The following is a 24,634-nucleotide window of genomic DNA, read 5'->3' as shown; positions in this document are numbered from 1 at the left end:
ATTAACCTCTTAGATGAAAATCACACTTAAAACACATAAAATGGATTTGTATAATTATATTGGGAACTAAAATCAGCAAGAGGTAGACAAAGAAGTTATAGTGTGTTGTGAGAGAATTTCTTCCCTTTCACTTGAACTTCAAGGTACCGAGGTAAACTGAAAAGACCATGGACCTGACCTGAATCTAACTCCCAGCTCCCCCACTCACTATCTGTATGTCTTGGGGCAGGACTTTTCTCCTCTGGGAGACATAGTTTTTCATTTGTAAAATGGACATAATACCTATCTTTAAGACCCCTGAAAGAATTATAAATAATGTTTATTAAGTGGCTAACACATTGCAAGCATTTGAGTAAAAAAAAAAAGCTAGCATTATATACCTTTCCTTTTATCCCTGTGTCTCAAAATAGTCTCCAATCTTGACTATTCAAACCTCCTAAATATCTCTTGAATTCTCCTAGTTCTATTATCCACTTCCCACTTCATCTGCCATCTGAATTACTCGTATAGTTTTCTAGCAGCAGTCCCTGAATGCAATCGAGAGTGTTAATTTACTTTGTTTTAAGATTTTGATCCAGTTACCTTCCAGTTTAATACTCATGAATACTTTCCATTGTCTTTGGGATTAATTGCTGAACTTTACTGTTTCGGGGATTAAGCTTTTAGGTCTGGTTCTGCTCACCCCCCAGCGTTGTCTTTGACACCAGCACCTATTATTTCTTCCATTGTCTGCACAGCACATTGAGGAGACAGCAGGAACAAAGACGAAAGAGAGTGATGCATGGCAAGGGTGAAGAATGGTAGAGTCTCCTCTGTGATTAGCAGTAAAGCACCTGGCAGATGACTAGGCTGGTACTGTTTTAGGCTTAAAGATCAATTCATGGGTCAGTAAGTTGTGGCTCTGTGCGAGACCACAATAACTTTTATAGCACAGTATTGACACCACAGTAGAAATAATTTCTCTTGTGTATATTAAGTAGTAGTATTTTTTCTCAGTATGAACAGATTGTTGTTTTTTAGTCGCTATGTTGTGTCTGATTCCTTTGCGACCCTAAGGACTGTAGCCTGCAAGGCATCTCTGTCCATGGGATTTCCCAAGCCAGAATACTGGAGTAGGTTGCAATTTCCTTCTCCAGGAGATTTTCCTGAGCCAGGGATCAAACTCACGTCTCCTGCTTGGCAGGCAGATTCTTTATCTCTGAGCCACCTGGAAAGCCCATGAACTGAGTATCTGACTCAAAACACAAAAACACCAAGACTACATAGTAAATTAAGTACAAAAGTTAGATGATTTCTGGAGTTTGGGTGGTGTTATGAGATGCAGGAAAGCATCTTGCTTGTTCGATCTATTTTGCAAAGAGCGGGAACTGAAATTACAGAGACATTGAGAGCTAAAAGAACAGAAAGTGATCACTAATCCTCAAAAAAGACACACTGGTTTGGATTAGGCAAACCCAAATCATTTACCATTTTTCAATGACCCAAGAACCTGGCCAACAAAATGCCAGCTTTGGATTAGGGTGAAGCACTGCCCTGAGTCAGGGAATGTCCACACAGAGAGCCACTCTGACCTGTGGCTAGGATGCTGGACTTGCTGGGAGCAGCTGGATGCTGGTCCTGTTTCACAGGGCTATTACACAGCTCCATTAGAAATTACTCCATCTTCAGCTTTCAGCATCTGGGCTCCCTGGGAGAGTCCAGCTGTGTCCCTTACCCCACATGCCAGCCCTCCCATCTCCCCTGCCTCTTCCAAATTCTCCTAGCAGCCATGCTGCCACAGCAGAGATGAGACTAGGTCCTCTGCACCCCTGAGCCAAACTACACAAGGACAGTGTCAGCTGGCTAATGAGAGGAGCTGCCCTGACCACGGAATGGCACTGCTTCATAGCAAGTGACTATTTACAATCTTTGACAAAACTCATTCCAATGCCTCTTTTCATTAATACGGTCTTTTTTTTTTTACCAGTGTCAGTTATTAATACTTCCTGAGGTTATGCTATTTGCATATAGTTTTTCATGTCCTTCATATATTGACACAAATAGATTTTAATTTAGAAAAGGGAGAGACATCATTTTGCCAACAAAGTTTTATGTAGTCAAAGCTGTGGTTTTTCCAGTAGTTATGTATGGATGTGAGAGCTGGACCATAAAGAAAGCTGAGTGCCTAAGAACTGATGCTTTCGAATAGTGGTATTGAAGAAGACTCTTGAGAGTCCCTTGGACTGCAAGGAGATCAAACCAGTCAGTCCTCAAGGAAATCAGTGCTGAATATTCATTGGAAGGACTGATGCTGAAGCTGACGCTCCAATACTTTGGCCACCTGATGCGAAAAGCTGATTCATTGAAAAAGACCCTGATGCTGGGAAAGATTGAGGGTAGGAGGAGAAGGGGCCAATAGAGGATGAGATGGTTGAATGGCATCATCAACTCAATGGACATGAGTTTGAGCAAGCTCCAGGAGATAATGAAGGACAGGGAAGCCTGGCATGCTGCAGTCCATGGGGTTGCAAAGAGTCAGACACCACTGAGTGACTGAATGACAAGAAAATAAAAACCAGATTGCAGGAACAACAACAGCAAAAAAGTGATGGGATAGATTATAGTGAAACAAGATTATCAAGACAGAGAGGTCTGAGTCACTGAGAATTAAAAACACCGTGGCTTACCTCCAGGGTCAGTGGTGACCAAAATCATTAAATCGAAGAGCCATTTTCAGGAAAGTAGTTTCATCTCTAGGGCTCTCAAGAACCATCTCACTTCCCACTCTGCAGTCACATTCAGAGAAGGTAAGTCTAGGTCAAATAGTGCAGAGGGTCTAAATTTGCTATACTATAAATGGGTGCAAGAACCATCACTTTGCTTTATTTTTCTAAATCTAACAAAATTTGTCTCTAAGCCCCATTTCCCCAAAAGATGGTGTTGTAAAACTTCTTTAGCTTATCCCCTGCCCAGGAGCTTACAAGCATCTCAAGAAAGGACAAAGCCCAGAAAACTTGAGGAAGACCTTAGAGTTTCAGTCCATCACTGAGATGTTCATATGATGGTAATTTCCCAGGCTGACATGGTTCACTCGAAGGCAGAAGCTCTTTCTCGAAGCTTCGTTGAGGGACTTGTCTGGTGGTCCAGTGGCTAAGACTCTGTGCTCCCAATGCAGGGGGCCTGGGTTCAATCCCTGGTCAATGAACTAGATCCTACATGCTGCAACTAAGAGTTCACATTGCTGCAGCTGAGACCCAGCACAACCAAATAAATAAATATTTTTTAAAAAAGCTTTATTGATTCCCAAGGGAGAGCAATTCATGTTCACTTTCCCAGCAGCTGCATGCCATCCAAGAGACCTCTTACCACTGCTCTGGGACCCCCACGGAGTGGGATGCAGGGCCCTGCCACTTCTCAAGCCTGTTACCACTGTCATCTCAGATCTGGCCAAATTTGCCTCCTCAAGTACCCAGGCCTCAGGAAATGTTTCTTCCTGCTTTATCCTCCTTCAATAATATAATCTCCCAAATGAAGGCCTGGATGGGACAGTGTTCCAGGAGCTTGGCAACTTATCTCTTATTCCAAGACATATAAATTCTATTCTTATAAGAGTATTTTTCAGTCTTTTAAGAAAGTTAATGATACAATAAAAATGATCCTAAACAAAACAGGATTGTTCTGACATATTCTCTCATGTTTCTTTTTCTATAGCTTATATGCCATTTTAATGCATCTCATGAAGTTCATTGAAAATTAATATTTAACTCCTTTCTATTGAAGCTTAAGAGACCACTGATCTGGGTACAGATGAGCTGCATGAAAGAAGGATAAATTTAAAGTTAATTGGCAGACTATTTCTACCAATATGGGTGAGTTCATATACACAGAGGAATGTTGAGGACTTCAAAAAAATCATTCTTTTTTTAGTGATTCTGCACACTCCTCTCTGTATGTGTAATTATTTATTATTTTGCTAATTATAAAAGTAATATATGCTGAAAGAACAAAACTTGGAAAATGCCAAAATATACAAGTTGAATAAAATTCTGAAGAGTGTCAGTATAAACATTCTGGTGTGTATCTTTTAGTCCTTTTTCTTACATAAGACGTTTTAAAGTTTTTTTAATCATAAAATACATATGCACATTTTTTAAAGTCAAATGAGGTGTTATAAGTTAAATGCTGAAAGATAGCCCTAAACTTTCTTATCCAATTCCCAACACTAGAGGCAATGTCTTTCAACTTCTTAGGTATTTTTAGCTTCTTTAGTTCTATTTTATTATTATGGCCATATATGTCAAGAGTATGATTATTCTATTCATTTTTTATTTTCAATCATGGGTATTTTCTACTGATTTCCGCCAAGGAAGATGAAGATTTAGCTCTCTGGACTCCCCATGTCTTGTTCCCCTTTACAAGCATGTACAAACTCTCACAGATGAGTATACTATGATCGTATAATTTGGTTGTATATCTTCTTTTCTTGTGTTTTAGTTTTCTTGGAATTGACAATTGCCTTACTTTTTGTTTGCATAGTCTTCCATTTACTTATTCATGTATTAATTCATCGCCCTAGATCTCAGTCAGAGTTGTCAAACTCCTTTCAATAGTTTCAAACATTCCAGGACATTTTTTTTTTTAAGCTTGTCTATTACACACATTTGTAGTAGGGTTTTTAAAAATTAGTCAACTAACGTTTATTTTTTGTTGTGCTGGGTCTTTGCTGCTGCACGTGGACTTCCTCTAGTTGCAGTGGGTGGGGAGCTACTCTTTATTGTGGTGACTGGGCTTCTCACTGTGCTGGCTTCTGTTGCAGAGTACAGGCTCTAGGTACCTGGGCTTCGGTAGTTGCCGCTGGCAGGCTCAGGAGTAGTGGCGCCCGGGCTGAGTTGCTCCGGCATGTGGAATCTTCCCAGTTGGAGATCGAACCCGCATGCCCGCTGTTGGCAGGAGGATTGTTATCCCCTGCACCCCTAGGGAAGCCTTCCAGGACTTCTTTAACTTGGCTTTCCCCCAGGGAGTCCTTAGGGTTACTGTTCCCTTCATCTCAATAATTTCCCTTCTCCTTTCTCCTGTATTAAAATCCTGTTTACTAGAACCCTTATCTTTTATCTTATTTGCTCTTTTAAATTTTTATATCTTTATTTATTGGCTGTGCTGTGTGGACGCCACAGGATCTTAGTTCTCCAACCAGGAATTGAACCCAGACCACAACAGTGAAAGCGCCAAGTCCTATCCATAGGACTACCAGGGAATTTCCAGGAATATATCACTTCGTGATTTTTAAAGACATATGCCTTTTCATAGTACAATTTTTTTTAAGTGGTAAAAACAACATGTTATTAACAAACCCAAATACCTTTAGTTTCTCTGTAATAAGAGGTGAAAAGCATATAAACTTAAACATGTGTTTGGCAATTAATATTTCACTATTTTATTTGGAAATGAACTAGATATCAATGAATATCATTTAAAGTTAATGTTACAAAAAGATTTTGAAAACTATTTTTAAGCAGACACATTTTATGAATGATACCTGCAAAATTCATTTACGAACATTTCTACCACTTATATCTATTTAATTCATGTGTACTTAACAATTATGCTTGAGTCGCCATGAAAATTTAATGATATTAAAAATTAACCATCATTTTATGTTATTTTTCTTGTTGACAAACTAGGCAAGTAGCAAAACTTACAGAAGTAAAGAATCTAATAATTTAAAGATGACTTTTTTCTCTACCATATTGACATACATTAAGGAAATAATTTCTATTGTAAATTTAGTTCTTGAGTAGAATTTATAATTTTATAATTTCAAGCATAAAGTAGAGACAACATAAACTTATTTGACTAGTCTTAGTTTAAATAAGTGCTTGTATTGTCTTTAAGCCAGTTAAATAGAGGTCTTTCACAAGTTTTTACAAATACTATCCAGAGGAATAAAAATATCACACATACATAACATACATACATAGATATACATGGATATATAGATAGAGACTGATGCAAACTGTGATCTCATAGCTTTCATTTAAAAATTTTAGCCACATATCCAGTACAGTAGTACAAAAACTTTCTAGCTTATAGAAGACCTAAATGGGATTTTTGGCAGATAGAACAAGTTAAATTTACCCACTCAGGTGGCTAAAGCCTTTTGCCAATATTTGTGGAAAAGACTATTAAGAATTTTACTTGTCTTGAATGAATAATCTTGTGGAGGCTATGGACAAAATTTGGGGCAAGGGAGCTTATGAAAATATCAAACGGTTTGTTTTCTTAAAAAACTATCTCTCATATTTGTTTGTTTCCGGTCCTGTAATTGCTTCAGCAATATGTGAACCATGAACTTCCAGATGTTCAAGCTGGTTTTAGAAAAGGCAGAGGAACCAGAGATCAAATTGCCAACATCTGCTGGATCATGGAAAAAGCAAGAGAGTTCCAGAAAAACATCTATTTGTTCTTTATTGACTATGCCAAAGCCTTTGACTGTGTGGATCACAATAAACTGTGGAGAATTCTTCAAGAGATGGGCATACCAGACCACCTAACCTGCCTCTTGAGAAACCTGTGTGCAGGTCAGGAAGCAACAGTTAGAACTGGACAGGGAACAACAGACTGGCTCCAAATAGGAAAAAGAAGTACATCAAGGCTGTATATTGTCACCCTGCTTATTTAACTTATATGCAGGGCACATCATGAGAAACGCTGGGCTGGAGGAAGCACAAGCTGGAATCAAGATTGCCGGGAGAAATATCAATAACATCAGATATGCAGAAGAAACCACCCTTATGGCAGAAAGTGAAGAACTAAAGAGTCTCTTGATGAAAGTGAAAGAGGAGAGTGAAAAAGTTTTCTTAAAGCTCAACATTCAGAAAACGAAGATCATGGCATCTGGTCCCATCGCTTCATGGCAAATAGATGGGGAAACAGTGGAAACCATGGCTGATTTTATTTTTCTGGGCTCCAAAATCACTGCAGATGGTGACTGCAGCCATGAAATTAAAAGATGCTTACTCCTTGGAAAGAAAGCTATGACCAACCTAGACAGCATATTCAAAAGCAGAGACATTACTTTGCCAACAAAGATCTGTCTAGTCAAGGCTATGGTTTTTCAGTGGTCATGTATGGATGTGATTGTTGGACTGTGAAGAAGGCTGAGTGCTGAAGAATTAATGCTTTTGAACTGTGGTGCTGGAGAAGACTCTTGAGAGTCCCTTGGACTGCAAGGAGATCCAAGCAGTCCATCCTAAAGGAGGTCAGTCCTGAGTGTTCATTGGAAAGACTGATGTTGAGGCTGAAACTCCAATACTTTGGCCACCTGATGCGAAGACCTGACTCATTTGAAAAGACCCTGATGCTGGGAGGGATTGGGGGCAGGAGGAGAAGGGGACGACAGAGGATGAGATGGTTGGATGGCATCACCAACTCAATGGACATGGGTTTGGGTGGACTCCGGGAGTTGGTGATGGACAGGGAGGCCTGGAGTGCTGTGGTTCATGGGGCGGCAGAGTCAGACACAACTGAGTGACTGAATTGAACTGAATTGCTTTAGCAACAAGGATCTCTTTGGGTGCTTACATTTCAAAGATACAGTAAGATCAATATTTCCAAGGGTCAGAGAAGGGACTGTGGGTCTTATATGAGATGGAACTCAAGGGTATATTTGCCCTTATCAGAAACCTAAGATCATCATTATTACATTTTCCCTTTGTTTAACAGGAGGATAGGAGAACTCAACAATGTTGACACTTTTTTGGTAGTGCAGGCCCAAAATATGGGATGTCTGGACCTGGTGGGGTTGGCTTTACAAAGTAAAGGACAATAAATCAAACCTTCATGTGCCTTTTCTGGACCTTTGTCAAAGCTATTTCCTGGCTATCAATATTTCTGTAAGTTTTATACCTGCTTGAGTGCCAGCTGTAGCTCTTGACAGTCCTCTGATGTTCCCCTGCTAACCTTGTTGAGAAAGTTAAGGAAGTGTTTTGTTTTTCTTTCACACAGTCGCTCAGTCATGTCTGACTTTGCAATCCTGTGGACTGTAACCCACAAGGCTCCTCTTGTGTCCATGGGACTTTCCAGGCATAAATACTGGAGTGAGTAGCCATTTCCTTCTCTAAGGGATCTTCCTGACCCAGGGTCCCCCTCATTGGCAGGCAGATTTTTTACCATTGAGCCATCAGGAAAACCCTGTACCTTCTGTATCTATTTCTATCTTTTCTCTCTTTCTTTCCTTTTTTTTTTTTTTTCTCAATTTGATCTTCCCATTGGTACCTGTAGGACACTTGTTTAAGATGAGAGCTATCTTAAAAGTCCTTTTAGGTGTAAAAGTTCAAGTCTTCAATAGATCTATTCCAACTGTGAGTCTGAGCCAGTGAGCCTTTTTCATGGCTTAAAACCAATATTAGGGCTTACAAGAGCTTAAAACCAATATTAGAGCTTATACTATTAGGACGCAAGAGCTGTCCCTTAAGAAACGTAGGCCTCTCAAGATGCAGAGCCACTCCAGAGAAAGCCTAAGAAACAAAGACCTTCCTCGTCTCAGGTGACAAAGAAAGCTCTATGTCCTGCAAAGTGGGACACCTTACATAACTGACCTCCTAACCTATGCTACCAGAAAGGTGATACTGAGAGGAGAATTTTTCCTTCACAAACCAGGCAGCAAAGGTAGAGGCCCTAAAGGCCTCTTATGACCTGAGACACTTCATTAAGACAAATTTCCCTGACAGCCAGCATGGTTGGACAAAGAGAATATTGCCTGTCCCTTCATGTCTTCGGCTGCTAGCTGGCTGGCTGGCTAACTGCTGATGCAAGCCTGACAACCTGCACCCCGCCAACCCCACAAAGGGAGTATTCTCACTGGTGACAAAGCCAAGTTCTCAGAAGAGAAAACAAAACAAATGGAGATTCTCATCTTATGGTTTTTCGTCCTTATGACAGACGACAAAGGAAAACGTAACTCTTCCTGCGAGGCTAAGAGTCAGTAACCATAGGGGCTGATTAACAAAAACAGATTCACGAGAATCACAATTCAAGGTCTGTTTTCACAAATGTTTTTCTTCTGCCACTGTGAATTTGGAAAGGAAGGGAAAAGGAGAAAGTTTTATCCTCCTCTCTTGTCTGTGCACTACAGAGAAAGAGCTGGGAGACTGACATGGTAAGAATCTGTACCTTCTGCTGGTCTGCTGTCTGTTATCCCATATTTCAATTGCAGTCGCCAGGGAGAATGGAGTGTTCTAGCCTTTCACGGTCCCATCCTCCTCACCAGAAACTGTACAGGGGGAAATGTTTGTTTCCTTTCACTATTTTAGGTTTTTGGCTGGGACTCTGTAACAAAAAGACAGCTTAACAAGAGAAAAGGAAATGAGTATATTAACATGTACATCTCATATATACTTATGAGAAATGAAAGTGGTGAGTAACTCAAAGAGGTGTCTAGGACTTGGACTTACAGATCATCTTAACCAAAGAACAATATATTTTTAGGGGAACTACAAGACAGAGGCAAAGAGTACTGGGCTTCCAAGGGCAGCAAATAGTGGTACAATAAATACATCAGAAACGAATGGAAAATAATAGCTAGTCAGTATAGGTTGTTTTCCAGAGTTCTCTAGTCCTGACTTGGGCCTAATATGTGTCTAGGGATGTTGATGATTAATTCTTGCACAAATTTATGTGCTGCTTTCAGGAAAATAGGGGGAGAACAGAGAACTTTTCTTGGATCTTCTTCTTCTGCATTGCCTTCAGCTCAAAATTTTTCTTGTGTCAAAGGGGAAGATTCTTGGGGTGGCATATTCTGTTTTTTTTGGGTTTTTTTTGCTGTAAAATTCCCTTGCTTTACAATGACTCTTTATGCTCTAACATGAAAACGTGAAGTAAGGCTTTGTCAGAAAGGAATTCAGTTCAGTTCAATTCAGTTGCTCAGTCATGTCCGACTCTTCGCGACACCATGAATCGCACTCCAGGGCTCCTTGTCCATCACCAACTCCCAGAGTTCACTCAAACTCATGTCCATCGAGTCAGTGATGCCATCCAGCCATCTCATCCTCTGTCGTCCCCTTCTCCTCCTGCTCCCAATCCCTCCCAGCATCAGAGTCTTTTCCAATGAGTCAACTCTTCTCATGAGGTGGCCAAAGTACTGGAGTTTCAGCTTTAGCATCATTCGTTCCAAAGAACACCCAGGGCTGATCTCCTTTAGAGTGAACTGGTTGGATCTCCTTGCAGTCCAAGGGACTCTCAAAAGTCTTCTCCAACACCACAGTTCAAAAGCATCAATTCTTCAGTGCTCAGCTTTCTTCACAGTCCAACTCTCACATCCATACATGACCACTGGAAAAACCATAGCCTTGACTAGATGGACTTTTGTTGGCAAAGTAATGTCTCTGCTTTTGAATATGCTATGTTGGTTGGTCATAACTTTTCTTCCAAGGAGTAAGCGTCTTTTAATTTCATGGCTGCAGTCACCATCTGCAGTGATTTTGGAGCCCCAAAAACAAATTCTGACACTGTTTCCACTGTTTCCCCATCCATTTGCCATGAAGTGATGGGACTGGATGCCATGATCTTCATTTTCTGAATGTTGAACTTTAAGCCAACTTTTTCACTCTCCTCTTTTACTTACATCAAGAGGCTTTTTCGTTCCTCTTCACTTTCTGCCATAAGGGTGGTGTTATCTGCATATCTGAGGTTATTGATATTTCTCCCGGCAATCTTGATTCCAGCTTGTGCTTCCTCCAGCCCAGCGTTTCTCATGATGTGCTCTGCATATAAGTTAAATAAGCAGGGTGACAATATACAGCCTTGACGTACTCCTTTTCCTATTTGGAGCCAGTCTGTTGTTCCCTGTCCAGTTCTAACTGTTGCTTCCTGACCTGCACACAGGTTTCTCAAGAGGCAGGTTAGGTGGTCTGGTATGCCCATCTCTTGAAGAATTCTCCACAGTTTGTTGTGATCCACACAGTCAAATGCTTTGGCATAGTCAATAAAGCAGAACTAGATGTTTTTCTGGAACTCTCTTGCTTTTTCCATGATCCAGTGGATGTTGGCAATTTGATCTCTGGTTCCTCTGCCTTTTCTAAAACCAGCTTGAACATCTGGAAGTTCACAGTTCATGGAGTTAAGAATGTTATTTGCACGAGGCTTACTTCTAATAGCGAAACATTGATTTATAAATTAAGAATTTACAAGAGTAACCAAGAAGTTAGGAATGGAATTTGGCCGAACAACATAGTGTTGTACTATATACCTATCTGAACAACAGGCAATGTTCTTTTGTGGAAAGTGTATATAAAATAATCTTAAAGGAAAAAGATGAAGGCAACATACAGAAGGCACATAAAGCAACTTAATGAAGAAAAATGTAATGAAAGATTGGAATTCATTTTCAGTTGAGTCAAATGTTCATTCAGGTTTTTTTTATACTTGCTCAAATTCATAATAAAATAGGAAAAAGTTCTGCTTTTGGCAATAGTGCTAATCCCAATTAGTCCTGAGCAATGTCTTTAAGTAATGTCATTTCACTATTTTCTTGCAGATTAATTCTTAGGACGTCAGAATGTCCCTCTTCAAACATAAGAAAGAAAAATTTAAAGTTAGTGAACCAATCAACATTTCCTGTTTTCCACGTCTCAGAGGGTGGAGCTCCCAAACCAGTCGCATAAGAAGGAAGTGAAAAGATGTTAAAAAGCAGGGCCAGCTCCCCTGGTCAGCCTGGAGGTCTGGCTTCTCAGTCAACATGAAGGCTCTCCTTATTCTGGGGCTTCTCCTCCTTTCGGTCGCTGTCCAAGGCAAGGTCTTTGAGAGATGTGAGCTTGCCAGAACTCTGAAAAGATTTGGAATGGATGGCTTTAGGGGAATCAGCCTGGCAAACTGTAAGTTAACTCTTTTTCATCCTTTCAAATAGTTAGCTAGGTGTAGAACAGATACTAATAGAGGATGAACCAAAAGAAAGGGTCTTTGAGTGAATGTTTTTTTCTTTCTTGGAGGGTTTACACACTTCAGTTCAGTTCAGTTCAGTCGCTCAGTCGTGTCCGACTCTGCGACCTCATGAACCACAGCACACCAGGCCTCCCTGTCCATCACCAACTTCCGGAGTCCACCCAAACCCATGTCCACTGAGTTGGTGATGCCATCCAAGCATCTCATCCTCTGTCGTCCCCTTCTCCTCCTGCCTTCAATCTTTCCCAGCATCAGGGTCTTTTCCAATGAGTCAACTCTTCACATCAGGTGGCCAAAAGATTGGAGTTTCAGCTTCAGCATCAGTCCTTCCAAAGAACACCCAGGACTGATCTCCTTTAGGATGGACTGGTTGGATCCCCTTGCACTCCAAGGGACTCTCAAGAGTCTTCTCCAACACCACAGTTCAAAAGCTTATACACTTACAATGGTTAAAAGTATCCACTTGTTCTTTTAGAATCAGATGTACCAGGTGAAGGAATGAGGCATGGTGGGTCAAATTCTACATCATTCTAAGCATGCAAGGTTCCCATGTACTCCTCTAGTGCTACTAAATTTGACAACTGGCGCATGTAGACTGACTATAAGATACATTTTAGCACCTGGAACATGTCTGTCAAGCCTTTGTTGTTTGACTCTAGCCATTTCTAATTTGGATCTTGGGTTCTGAATAAGGCAGTATTTTTCTCATTTTTAATCCCCCTAACATGATGTTGCACTTTTAACATCAAGGTTTTTTAAAAATTCCATTGAACTCTTAAAACAGGGACAGTAGAACTATCTCCCCTCAATCAATATCTATATAAGGATCCCTGAAATGCAGCATGAAATGACATTTTATTATTCTGACTCTAGTTCATTAATTATTTTTCATTTTCTTCCACAGAATTTAAGATGTGCCATAAGGAAAATTTCCTTTGTATTTTAGTCCATATTTGTCAATGTCATCACTGTAGTTTTCGTACTGAATTCAGACATTTCTCCTCCATAAATATTTTTGAATGAGTTAGCCAATTGCTAGATGGATGGATGGATGACCCAGCCTTTCCTATTCTATGATTCTTGCCTGCATTATAATTTGATACCCAAATTCGCCTTCGGTATCATAAATTTTCTTTCTCCCAGAAAATCCTTATTTTTTTCTGATAAAAAGCATTTTTCCATTAACATATGCATCTGCTGCTAATGACCAAACCCACTCAACAACTCTGTTGATTTTTCTGTTCTAGGCTTAATCCTACCTGGGTGTTAGTAGTAAGGAAAGTGTAATAGCAATGGAAGATATTTTTAAAAATATGTTATCTTTTTCATTTGTATTACCAAATCATTTGCTAATAAAAGAATTTTCTGAAGGGACCTTTAACACCAAAGTGTTAAAACACTTTACAAGTAAAATGCATCTTTATACTTGTAAAGTAAGTCGTTAGTAAAATAGAACTAGTTAAGTAGAACTGATTATGCTATGAACTGTAAGTCACATGATTCACTCTTTATTACTCAAAATATGTTTTTTTCAGGGATGTGTTTGGCCAGATGGGAAAGCAGTTATAACACACAAGATACAAACTACAATAGTGGAGACAGAAGCACTGATTATGGGATATTTCAAATCAATAGCCACTGGTGGTGTAATGATGGCAAAACCCCAGGAGCAGTTAATGCCTGTCATATACCCTGCAGCGGTAAGACAAGATAATGTGGAGTGATGGCACAGGACTCACCTGGTTATGCCTATTGAGTTATCCAAAAAGTTCGTTCAGGTTTTTCCATAAACATCTTATGGGGAAATTGGAACAATCCTATAGGTCAAGATTCAATAGAAATAAAAAAATCTTGAAGGGTTCATCAGGGACCTATAAAAACTCCATTTTATTATCTAGAAACTCTATTCTCCTCCTCCTAATTTCTTCAGTTTCTAATCATAAAAGTTTGCTGTTTGCTAACATACAGGAGTTGCTGGAATGACCTATCACTTTATCATAACTGGACATATTGATACTTTGGAAAACAATGCCATTCCTTCTACTTTCCTTGTTTGGGGAGGATTAGCGATAATTTTGTTGGGTGGTCTTTTTTTAAAAATCTACCCTCCTTTATTGGAAAACAAAAGAATTACTAGTTAATCAAAGTGGAGGAATATACATGGTATTTTTAAAAAATTGTTTTTACTTTTTACGATAAAATATTTTAAATATATGGACAATTAGAAACATTACTATAATAAGCATCAATATGCTCATCACGTACTTTAACAGTTGTTAACATTTTGGCATATTTACTTATGTGTATATATATATATATATATATATATGTATATAAACTTCTTTTTGCTGAGTGATTTTAAGGTGAATTAGAAACATTATGACATTTCATTTATAAATTCTTTAGAACAAATCTCCAAAAACACAGCTCCTATATAAAAATTGTCATTCTAACAAGTTAATTTCTAAATTTGCTTAATTGAGGTGAAACAAGTATTCTATTGATTTCCTTTTAAAATAGAGAAAGCATGTGGAATCTTTAAAAAAATTTTTTTAATTTATTTATTTTTTAATTGAAGGATAATTGCTTTACAGAATTTTGTTCTTTTTTGTCAAACCTCAGTGTGAATCAGCCATTGGTACACATATATCCCCTACATTTTTTTTGAACCTCCCAAAGCATGTAGAATCTTTAGTGCCTGAAATATTGGAGAAATATAGCAAAATTGATACTGCTAAATTTTTAAATATTACAAATCCTAATAGTGAAGATGAGTCTAAGAATATACTTTTGTATCCAGTTAATTTATTTAAAAAATGTTGTATTATGGAATAACCTGTTGTCATTGAATAAAAATTCTTACTACCCAGACATGTATGACCATAGAGAAATTTTGGTATCCACATGTTCTTTTGGAATACACAACAATCCCGGACATGAATGTAAAGCTATATTATACACATTTGTACCCACATAACAAAAGTGAAATTGTACTATAGTCACTGCTTTACAATTTTGTCTTTATTACACAAAATTATTTTTGTCAACAAATACCAATCCTTATTGTTTTTTAAAAATGAATAGATTTTCACAATATAAATGCTCTATAATGTATCAACCTAACTCTTACTGTTAAACATTTAGGCTAGTTCCATTTATGCCCTCTATTAATTGCTATGAAACAGTTTGTATACATGTCTTTCAGTACATCTCTTATTATTTCTTTAGAATCAATTTCCAGCGTTGAATTGCTGAGCAAAAACCTGCTAGACCAGTTTCTGCTTGTTTGTCTTTTTTTTTTTTTTCCAATAGTTCCCAGTAAAAAGAAAACCTTCTATCATGCTAATTAATAATTCCAGAGCTTCCAATGACTTTGGTAAATGAGAAACAGATGCCAAATGGGATGGAATGAAGAGTTTCCCCCAACATCAACAGATAAGCAGACCCTTAAAAATTATTTTAGTTGTTCTTTCCTCAGCCTAACAGAATAAAGCTGACTGAGCCTAAACTTAACATTTCTATGAATGGTATTTTCACTTCTCACCACCTCTTTTTCAGCTTTGCTGCAAGATGACATCACTCAAGCTGTAGCATGTGCCAAGAGGGTTGTCAGTGATCCACAAGGCATTAGAGCATGGTATGTGGTTTTTTTTCCCCTTTCAGTTTATTGAGATGTAATTGACATAAAGCACTATGTAAGTTCAAGGTGTATAGCATAATGATTTGACTTACATCAGGAAACAGTATCACAATAAATTTAGTGAACATCCATTATCTCACATGGATACAACATTAAAGAAATAAAAAAAATTTTGTGTGTGGTGAAAATTCTTAGGATTTACTCTCTTTTTAACACTTTTCATATATAAACTATAGCAGTGTTAATTATATTTATCATGCTTTATATTTGTTTTTGCTCTTTAGTCACTAAGTCCTGTCTGACTTTTGTGATCAATAAACTGTTACCTGCCAGGTTCCTCTGTCCATGGGATGATTCCAGGCAAGAATACTGAGGCAGGTTGCCCTTCCCTCCTCCAGGAGATCTTCCTAACCCAGGGACTGAATTTGTATCTCCTGCATTGCAGGCAAATTCTTTACTGCTGAGCCACCAGGGAAGCCCCATGCTGCACATTATATCCCTAGTATTTATTTATCTTATAACTGGAAGTTTGTAGTACCTTTGACTGCCTTCATCCAATTCCCCTTCCCTCACTCTACCTAACCACAAATTTGACCTCTTTTTCTAGGACTTTATTGCTTTGTTTGTTTGTGTTTGAAATATAATGGATGTACAACACTATGTTAGTTCCCATTACAGAGTGTGGTATGCGTTAAGTATTAAAGGAGAGAGCTGTTTTATCCTATTGTTATGAAAGAGGTGAGAGAATATTTCCAAAGAGCAAAGTATGGTACTGAGAACTGAAAATTGCAGCTTTGGATTCATGCTAAATGGTGTATAACATAGAAACAATCTACTTTAACGGATTCAAAATCTTATTCTTTTACTCCTCAATTTATTTTTGGGAATTTCTAGAGGTTTTAAGATTCTCCACCTTATACTAATTCCTTGTCATATCTTGACATTATTTTTGTCATTAAGTAAATATGGAATGCACTTTGCATTTGTGCTGTGAACTACACAGGACTCAACATTTGTACTCAGATGTTCTGTGCCCCAGCGAAGGTTTGGGGGAGATGTGAAGTCCTTGGTATACATATCTCCAGGTAATAAATAGCAATACTTGGATCTGTCTGTAGCTTTTATTTCATGTATTGATAAACTATGTTGTTTTCCCAAAGGACTTGAAATATATGTAATACAGTGAAGCTATGTTTCAACCTTATTACCATTTGTTTCATCTTTCTCTACAGGGTGGCATGGAGAAGTCATTGTCAAAACCAAGATCTCACCAGTTACATTCAGGGTTGTGGAGTGTAGCGCTGGAGTTTTTACTTCAACCCATTTTATCTCTTTTTCATATTCAGGAAGTAATAGTTGAGGGAAAGGTCATACTTTCAAACAAATAATGTTTTTTTTACAGAAGAAGGATCATGTGGTCTTTCTTTTAAGATACTTAATGTTTACTTCATGTATTTATTATTTGATATTAGGCCCACAGTGTATTTCAGTTTAATAGACCTAATGCTGGTGAATATTTGTCTAAAATCTTAATTATCAAATATATATCCAGAGCATTCAGTTCTTAAAGAAATAGCACAGACTTCATCTTGAATCATACAAGTACTCCCCAATATTCAACAAAAATATAGCAAAATAATATCTTTAAGCAAACTGATCTTAGGCAAGATCCCACCTGTGTAGTAGGCACGTAACACCGTCATCTGTTCAGTCATCTCCAAAAACAGTGAAAGATAATCACTCTTTGTTGGGCAATATAAAATGTTAAATGGAGCAGAATGCCAAATGACTAAGAATGAAGAAAGCCTGAATTAAGAATTTTGTTTTCATAAAGTGTGACCTTTGTTTTAAATGTTGTCTTAAAAATGTTGCATTTACACAGCTTTAAAAATAAGCTCAGAATTTATGTCAATCACTTTTAGCCCTTTTAAAGAACTCAATTGTGCATCTTGCTGTCATGAAGGATATAAAGATGGATTAGATGAGCTGTTGTTTTTTCTTAATGTTATAAGCTTAGTTTCATGCATTATCACAAATTCAGAGGCAGAAGAGTTTGTAAGTATTGAAATCATTGCTAGTTAATCACAGGTGTGAAATCATGAATGCTATAAAAAGTACATTTTCAGTAAAAGCTTTGCAATTTATACTTCGTCTTTCTTTGTTAAGTCATTTAGTGTCTCTGAAAAAATACATACATATATATTTGAGAAAAAGATTATCTGACACTTAGTATTTCCTACATCCTTACCTGTACCGAAACAGCTAGATTTTTTTCTGTGTGTATATTCTCTTTAATCATAGAATGCACATTGACATTAAGTAACATTTTTTCCTCAATGGATTTAATCATAAAGAGATAGGGTATATATCATCTTAAAAAGAAAGTTCTTACAAAATCCAAAAATAGCTAAATATTGCTGAAGAAAAATACATAAGCATGCTGACAGATCTCTATTTTTAAATTTTTTTAGCGGTGCTACTAGGTTTGTGGGATCTTAGTGCTCTGACCAGGGATTGAACCTGCATCCTCCACAGTGAAAGCTTGGAGCCCTAACCACTGGACCTCCAGGGAATTTCCCGCACACTAAATTCATAAACACAAATCTCAAATGGGCCCTCTAATCAGCCTGGTCATCTTAGTCACTTCTCTGAAATCCTGTGTTGGTGTCCCAATTCCTCAAAATGGCTGTTACTATTTACTTCTTCTCTCATTTCAAAGTCCTGGCGCACACGCCAACCACTGGCCTTCCACACTCTGCCCGTGGTAGACCACCCAGCCTCACATTACACTGACAGAACAGAAGCAACTCATATAAAACCCTCCCCTCTTGGCCACCATAACAGAGCTCATGTCTTTCCGTGGGCTCACCCTCCCTTCCTTCCCCGTTATCACTGGGATGAAGGGCCTTGCTCCTGCCGATGGCAGTGTCTCCACATGCAGTCTTCATCACAGCCCTCTCCCTACTCCAGTTTAGGCTGAGGGTTTCCCGATCCTGAGTTTCTCCCTCTGCTGGATCATCCCCTTTACTGTAAGAACTGCCCTGGTAACCTTTCATCTTGCAAATAGCCCTCCAGGTACAACATCATTTTAGACTCCCTTGTACCGCAACTGAGGCTTCCCTGGTGGCTCAGACGGTAAAGCGCCTGCTGGCAATGCAGGAGACCTGGGTTTGATCCCTGGGTTGGGAAGATCCCCTGGAGAAATGACAACCCACTCCAGTACTCTTGCTTGGGAAATTCTGTGGACTGAGGAGCCTGGTAGGCTACGGTCCATGGAGTCGCAAAGAGTCGGACACGACTGAGCGACTTCACTTCACTTTACCGCAACTATCTTCCTGGTGGCTCAAGAACCCTGAAGCTTCTCCTCAGCAACTGTGGTGGTGGTGGTGGTTTAGTCGCTGAATCGTGTCCGACTCTTGCGGCCCCATGGACTGTAGCCTGCCAGGCTCCTCTATCTATGGGATTCTCCAGGCAAGAATACTGGAGTGGGTTGCCATTTCCTCCTCCAGGGGATCTTCCCAACCCAGGGATCGAACCCAGGTCTCCCACATTGCAGGCAGACGCTTTAACCTCTGCACCACCAGGGAAGCGAGCATTATCTTATAAAGGAGGAAATAAAGGCCTAGCTTGGTTAAATAACTTGCCCAAGGTCACATAGACAGTAAGTGGTAACCATTAACTTGAACCTGGGTCTTCTTGAATTTATTGCCTGAGCTTGTAGCACTTTGAATGGAAACACATGATATGCTTTCTTTGTGATAAATGCTTGTGAAACTGAGGGTATTAATTACATTTTAGAATGACCAACAACAATATATGAAACTTCTTTTACACATTTAATTATTACCATTGTTAGCACACAAAAATCTCCTACTTCTGTCCTGTTCTACTAAATCTAAAATAAAATTTCTTTTATCAGTAGTATGACTTTGCTGCAGCAGTGAGAATTCACAAACATTTATTCATCAAGAATTATTAAGGACTTTCAATAATACCTAGGTTTGAGGCATGAGAAATGTGATTATGAAAAATTGCTAATGTTTTCAGAACTTGTAAAATATCAGATAAAGTCTAAGATTTTAGCATTATACAAAGTACTGGTTAATTATTGGTGGTTTGGAAAGACCAATATAAAAGTTTCTGGTCTTACTGCGCTGAGAGTCACAGCCCTGATGTTTTCCACACTGACTGTCTGAATGATGGAGAAAACTCAGTCATGTATTCCATTTCCAGCTGGACAGAAAACAAAATGGAATGTCTGGACTACAAACTTTTAATTTTTTCTAAGGCAAATGTATAGGTGATGTTTATTGCCTAATTAGGAGAAAAGTGATAAAAGAGGGCAGGCTTAAGAATTAAGCAGCTAAGCTGTCAGTCCCCACATCAGACAAATGATCCTGTACCGCCTGTCAGTATTGTTAACAGAGACTGTTATTTTATTAATCCTTATGATCCAGGGATTCTTTTTTTCATGTTTCAGGGCACAGCAGGTGAGAGACTGGATTTGTTAAGCTGGGTGGGTTTATCCTTCTTTTATGTGTTCGTTCAATTTTATGTTCATTTACTTATTGTACACATATGGCAATGGAAGCTGCTAAAGCAATCGTTGCTATTCTACAAAACAACAGGCACAGAAGCAGATGTCTTATTTCCGAGATTTTTCCCCCCAGGATTATTATGATTAAAGATCCTTTCCTCCCACCCCCTGGAGAGGACCAGGGGCGGCTTGCCAGAGGTTTTTTAATGACTTGGGAAAAGGCTCAAATATCTCACCCGCCATTATGATAATCCACCCCAGGGGCAAACCACACATGAATATTACAGATTTATTTTATTTTTGTATCCCTGGAAAGGTATTATTAAGCTCATGAGAATACAAAAAAATATATACAGTCAAATTTCAAAATTACATGGATGAAGGAAATCACCAAAGTGGCATCATACCATGTCTTGCACTTATATTAACTATATTGATTATAGTAACTATATTAATTATATTGTGTTAACAATATATTGAAGAGGCATAATACTGCAACTTATTTCAGATAAAATATTTGTATTGGCCAACCCCAATTTGTACCTTGAATGTGGGCTCTAGGAAAAGATTTAGTTCATGCTTAACAAGAGGTTAGCTTCTGTTTTCAGCCATGTGCTATTTGGGGAATTAAGCATCATGAATAATATAGGAAGTAAGAGGGATAGTCTAAAGATGGGATAGCAAATTTTATTTCGGAAAGAGAATTTAAGGTGTTTTATTTAAAGGAAAATTGCCTTATTATAATGTAATAAGAAAGTTATATTTTCTTTCTTTCCTTTCTTCTTCTTTTTCTTTTTAACCATTTTTATCTTGGATATTTGATCTCTAAGATGAGATGACTGGAAAAGGCCATCAACCTTTTTGAAAGACTATTTCCCCCCACTCCGTAAAGGCCATTTGTCTCTTGGAGGCTTGGTCTGCATTACTTCCCAAGAGGCAAGCATTTGTCCTTGCACTAAATGCTGACATCTCCTGATAAGAGAGAAGCTGCAAAGGAGAGGAATTGAAGATCAATATGTTTATTTTGCTCTCAAGCACACTGATGTACCTTGGTGTATTGGGGAAGGGAATGGAGCTTGAGAGTGGGCCAATGGGGAGGGGTGAATATTTTGTGATGCGCTCTACCTGTGGGCTTATAAAGTTTACAGCTGCATTAAGAGGAGAAGTATTACCATTAGCATGAACAGTAGAGTGGACTCAATTGAAAAAGCTTCTAGCCACTCACCTAGGGCTATATGCATTATTGCATTTACCCCCGCCCTGCCTTCAAGCTAATTGAAAATGTCAGTCCATTTCATCAAAGTTACACAACTGTCCATCCTTTTCCCTGGTACAGATATTCCAGGAGGAAGAAAATGGAATACACAGAGCAACAGAGCTCACGCAATAGCCCATGTGTCTTAGATTTAATAGCTGATCACTAGCTGGACTGAAGCCAAGAGGCAGTTCACAAATTTGCTGCACATTAGAATCACCTGGGGAACTCTACTTAGCTCTCTGTGCCCAGGCTCCTCCTAGACCTATTAAATCAAAATCTCTGGGGCTGGGACGCAGACACTCGTTTTGTTTTGTTTTGTTTTTAAGCTCTTTAGGTAATTCAAACAAAAGCAGCAAAGTTTGAGAACCAGTCCAATAGGGGGACAAACTTATTTCATGCAGATACAGTGAGAGCAATAAATATGTAAAAAGGACATTAATTCATATATCTATTCTTTATATCTCATTATACTGTTTGAGTTTCAAACATGCTTCCCCCCGCCCCACCCCCCACTGCAAAAAGCTTTGCTGTTTCCATTTGGTTCAAGGCGTGAAAAGAGGGCTCCAGAGTGGTTAAACAGCTGCCTTGTGGCTCCGAAAAGGGGCTTCAGGGAGAAGCCCTGACGCCAGAGGGGCTCCTCAGAGGCCTCTGGGCTTTGGAGGCTCCTGGTAGAGCTTGAGGGTGAGCCTTTGAGAGAGAGACTCACCTAGCCCAGCCTGGGGGGCCGCGAGCCTCAGGAGACAGGCCTTGATATGAGTTTCACCTGCTCCTCCAGGACGGGTCTCCCCAGGAAATCACGGAGGCGCAAGTCTGCTCGCGAGAACCAGGGCAGACAGATCCAGAAGGGCCCAGTTCAGGTTTTTCTCCATGACAGTGGTGGCTTCACAGCGTCCTGGGTTTTACCCCACTCTCTTGAGAAGCTTCTGCATATCCTAGAAGAGGGCGCAGTCGCAACACTGGTTTTGCGTTTTCCGAAGACTCTAGGCGTTCTTGGCTTCTCCTGGGCCAATGGGGGAAAAAAAAAGTGGACCTAGCTTGTGCAGAGCCGCATTGTTGTGGTTGCAGTGGAAGCGCAGAAAGAGGTAAGTGCCCGCAGATGCGTGATGAACAGGCGGTGAACGGCAGTCTCCACCACGGTGGAATAATTCTGACAAATCAGGGAGCTCCTGGTGGAACAGGAGTAAAGTAAGCTCAAAACTGATGTTGGCTAGTCCCAGAGGCCGAGGAGAGCTGAGTGGTGGATTCCAAAGGTTGCACCTGGAAAAGAGGTTGGAGGGTGGTGGAGGCTAGAGGACGGGGAATACATGGGTCGGTTCTGTGCAAACTCTGTTGAAGCAAGAGACAGGTCTGCCGGCCTGCTTGAGTGCAGCACTGTCTCAAATAGGCTTTTTCTTTTTTAGGTATATTTTTGTCTGTGCTGGGTCTTGCTTGCTGCACGGTGGCTTTCCCTAGTTGCAGCAAGGGCGGGGGATGGGTGGGGGCAGTAGGCTTCTCTTCATTGTGTTGGGTGGGCTTCTCATTGAGGTGTTGCAGTGGTTTATCTTGTTGTGAAGCACAGGCTCTAGGCCACTCAGGCTTCAGTAGTTGTGGGGTGGGATGCGCACCTCAGTAATTTCAGTAGTTGTAAGTCTCAGGCTTTAAAGCGCTAGCTCAGTAGTTGTGGCGGCCAGGTTGAGTTTCTCTAAGACATGTGGGATTTTCTCAGACCAGACATTGAACCCTTGTACCCTGCATTGGCTGGCAGATTCTTAACTACTCGGGCACCAGGGAAGTCCCTCAAATAGGCTTTGATTTAAATGAACAAGAAACACAACCAAAGACGAAACTTACTCCCTGCCCCCCATAGTTGGCTCTACAAGGAAAGGAATTCGATTACTTAACATTCCAAGTCACTAGAAGAGTGGCTCTCAAAGTATGGTCATCTAGTAACCAAGCAGTAACCTACCAGCCCTTCCTCGAGTGGGTCTCAAAGTATGGTCATCTATTAACCAAGCAGTAATCGACCAGGCCTTCTTCGAGCAGATTCCGTCCCTGGTATCCTCAGCTGTAGCTGCCCTCTAGTATCTCATGCATATTTCCTGAGTTTTCAGATGCTAAAACCCAGCACCAAATGGAAGAAATTAACCACTTGATGATCTGGAGCTTGTAGCCCCCAGGCCTGTGGCTCCTGAGGATTGATAATGTTAACTGCCCTATTACCTCTACATCAGCCAATCAAAATTGGACATGAGGTTATCACATTCCTGGGGATGCCCCTTGCCTATGACAGGCCTGTAAAAAATGCTTTGCTGAAACCCTTCAGGGAGTTTGGGATTTTGGGAGCATAAACCACCCCTCTCCTTGCTCAGCCCTACTGTAAACCTTTCTCTGCTCCACACTCCAGGGTTTAGGTTTGTTTGGCCTCACTGTGCTTCAGGCACAGGAACTTGGCATTCGGTGACAGCCTGAGAGTGTCCCCTGGTATTGTGTTAGATATTCAAGTTTTAAGGCCCTGTCCCAGACTTATGGGCTCAGCAACTCTAGAGGGGCTCAGTGATCTTTGTTATAATAGGTCCTCCAGATGATTTTCATTCACCTGAGAGTTTCAAAATAGCTGCACTGTCAGAGAACCAAAGTGTCCACCACCAGGTGAAGGGCAGTGGTGCCTGGAAAAGAAGGGGTCTAGCTAAGAGAAGTACAGCCGAATTTGCCCTGGTAGGAATGGGAAATATCTTTTCTCCATTGGTTGGCAGAGACTAGTATCTGTTGGCAGTGGTAAGGTTATCAAGAACGCTTTACGTTTCAACGCAGAGTGATGGCTCTTCTGGTTTTCCAGGGACTAGTCCTCTGTGAGCACTTAAAATCTCATTTTGGGAAACTTTTCCCCTTAGCTCTGGGTTTGAAAAACTTAGAGAATGATATGTAATTTGGGTGAACATGATTCAAGTTTTTGGCAAGTCCTAAGTATTAATTAAAGTTCAGTATGGACAACATCTAGCCTTTTTTTACATGTGTGTGTGTGCGTGCGTGTGTGTGTGCGTGCGTGTGTGTGTGTGTGCGTGTGCGCTTAGTCACTCAGTTATGCCAGATTTTTTGCTACCCTTGGGACTATAGCCTGCCAGGCTCCTCTGTCCATGGGATTTTCCAGGCAAGAATACTGGAGTGGGTTGCCATTTCCTTCAGGGTATCTTCCTGACCCAGGGATCAAACCCTTGTCTCCTGTGACACCTGCATTGCAGGGAGATTCTTTACTTGCTGAGTAGGGAGGTCTTTGGGGGAGGTAAATCTGATTGGGTGAAAGGAC

The 24,634-nt window shown here is 39.8% G+C and overlaps 1 protein-coding gene across 3 annotated transcripts in view; it reads left to right on the top strand.

Annotated features, from left to right (window-relative positions):
- LOC138072394 (lysozyme C, kidney isozyme-like) overlaps window positions 1–17,689 on the top strand; it is a 55,382-nt gene extending 37,693 nt beyond the window's left edge. For 2 of the 3 annotated variants that reach the window (XM_068963499.1, XM_068963498.1), the window contains 4 exons: window positions 11,513–11,849; window positions 13,452–13,616; window positions 15,475–15,553; window positions 16,789–17,689. In XM_068963499.1, coding sequence (XP_068819600.1) covers window positions 11,714–11,849; window positions 13,452–13,616; window positions 15,475–15,553; window positions 16,789–16,855 — 447 coding nt within the window. In that variant the 5' untranslated portion in view covers window positions 11,513–11,713 and the 3' untranslated portion in view covers window positions 16,856–17,689. Of the gene's footprint in view, window positions 1–3,725; window positions 3,849–11,512; window positions 11,850–13,451; window positions 13,617–15,474; window positions 15,554–16,788 lie in introns of those variants that run through there. The other variant, XM_068963500.1, reaches the window with a different exon arrangement.
- The last annotated feature ends 6,945 nt before the right edge of the window (window positions 17,690–24,634 follow it).

The sequence above is a fragment of the Capricornis sumatraensis genome, unplaced genomic scaffold, assembly GCF_032405125.1.
Source record: "Capricornis sumatraensis isolate serow.1 unplaced genomic scaffold, serow.2 scaffold15, whole genome shotgun sequence".
Classification (NCBI taxonomy): Eukaryota; Metazoa; Chordata; class Mammalia; order Artiodactyla; family Bovidae; genus Capricornis; species Capricornis sumatraensis.
The sequence above is the reverse complement of the archived record's forward strand: the minus strand, read 5'-3'. Positions and strand labels throughout refer to the sequence as shown.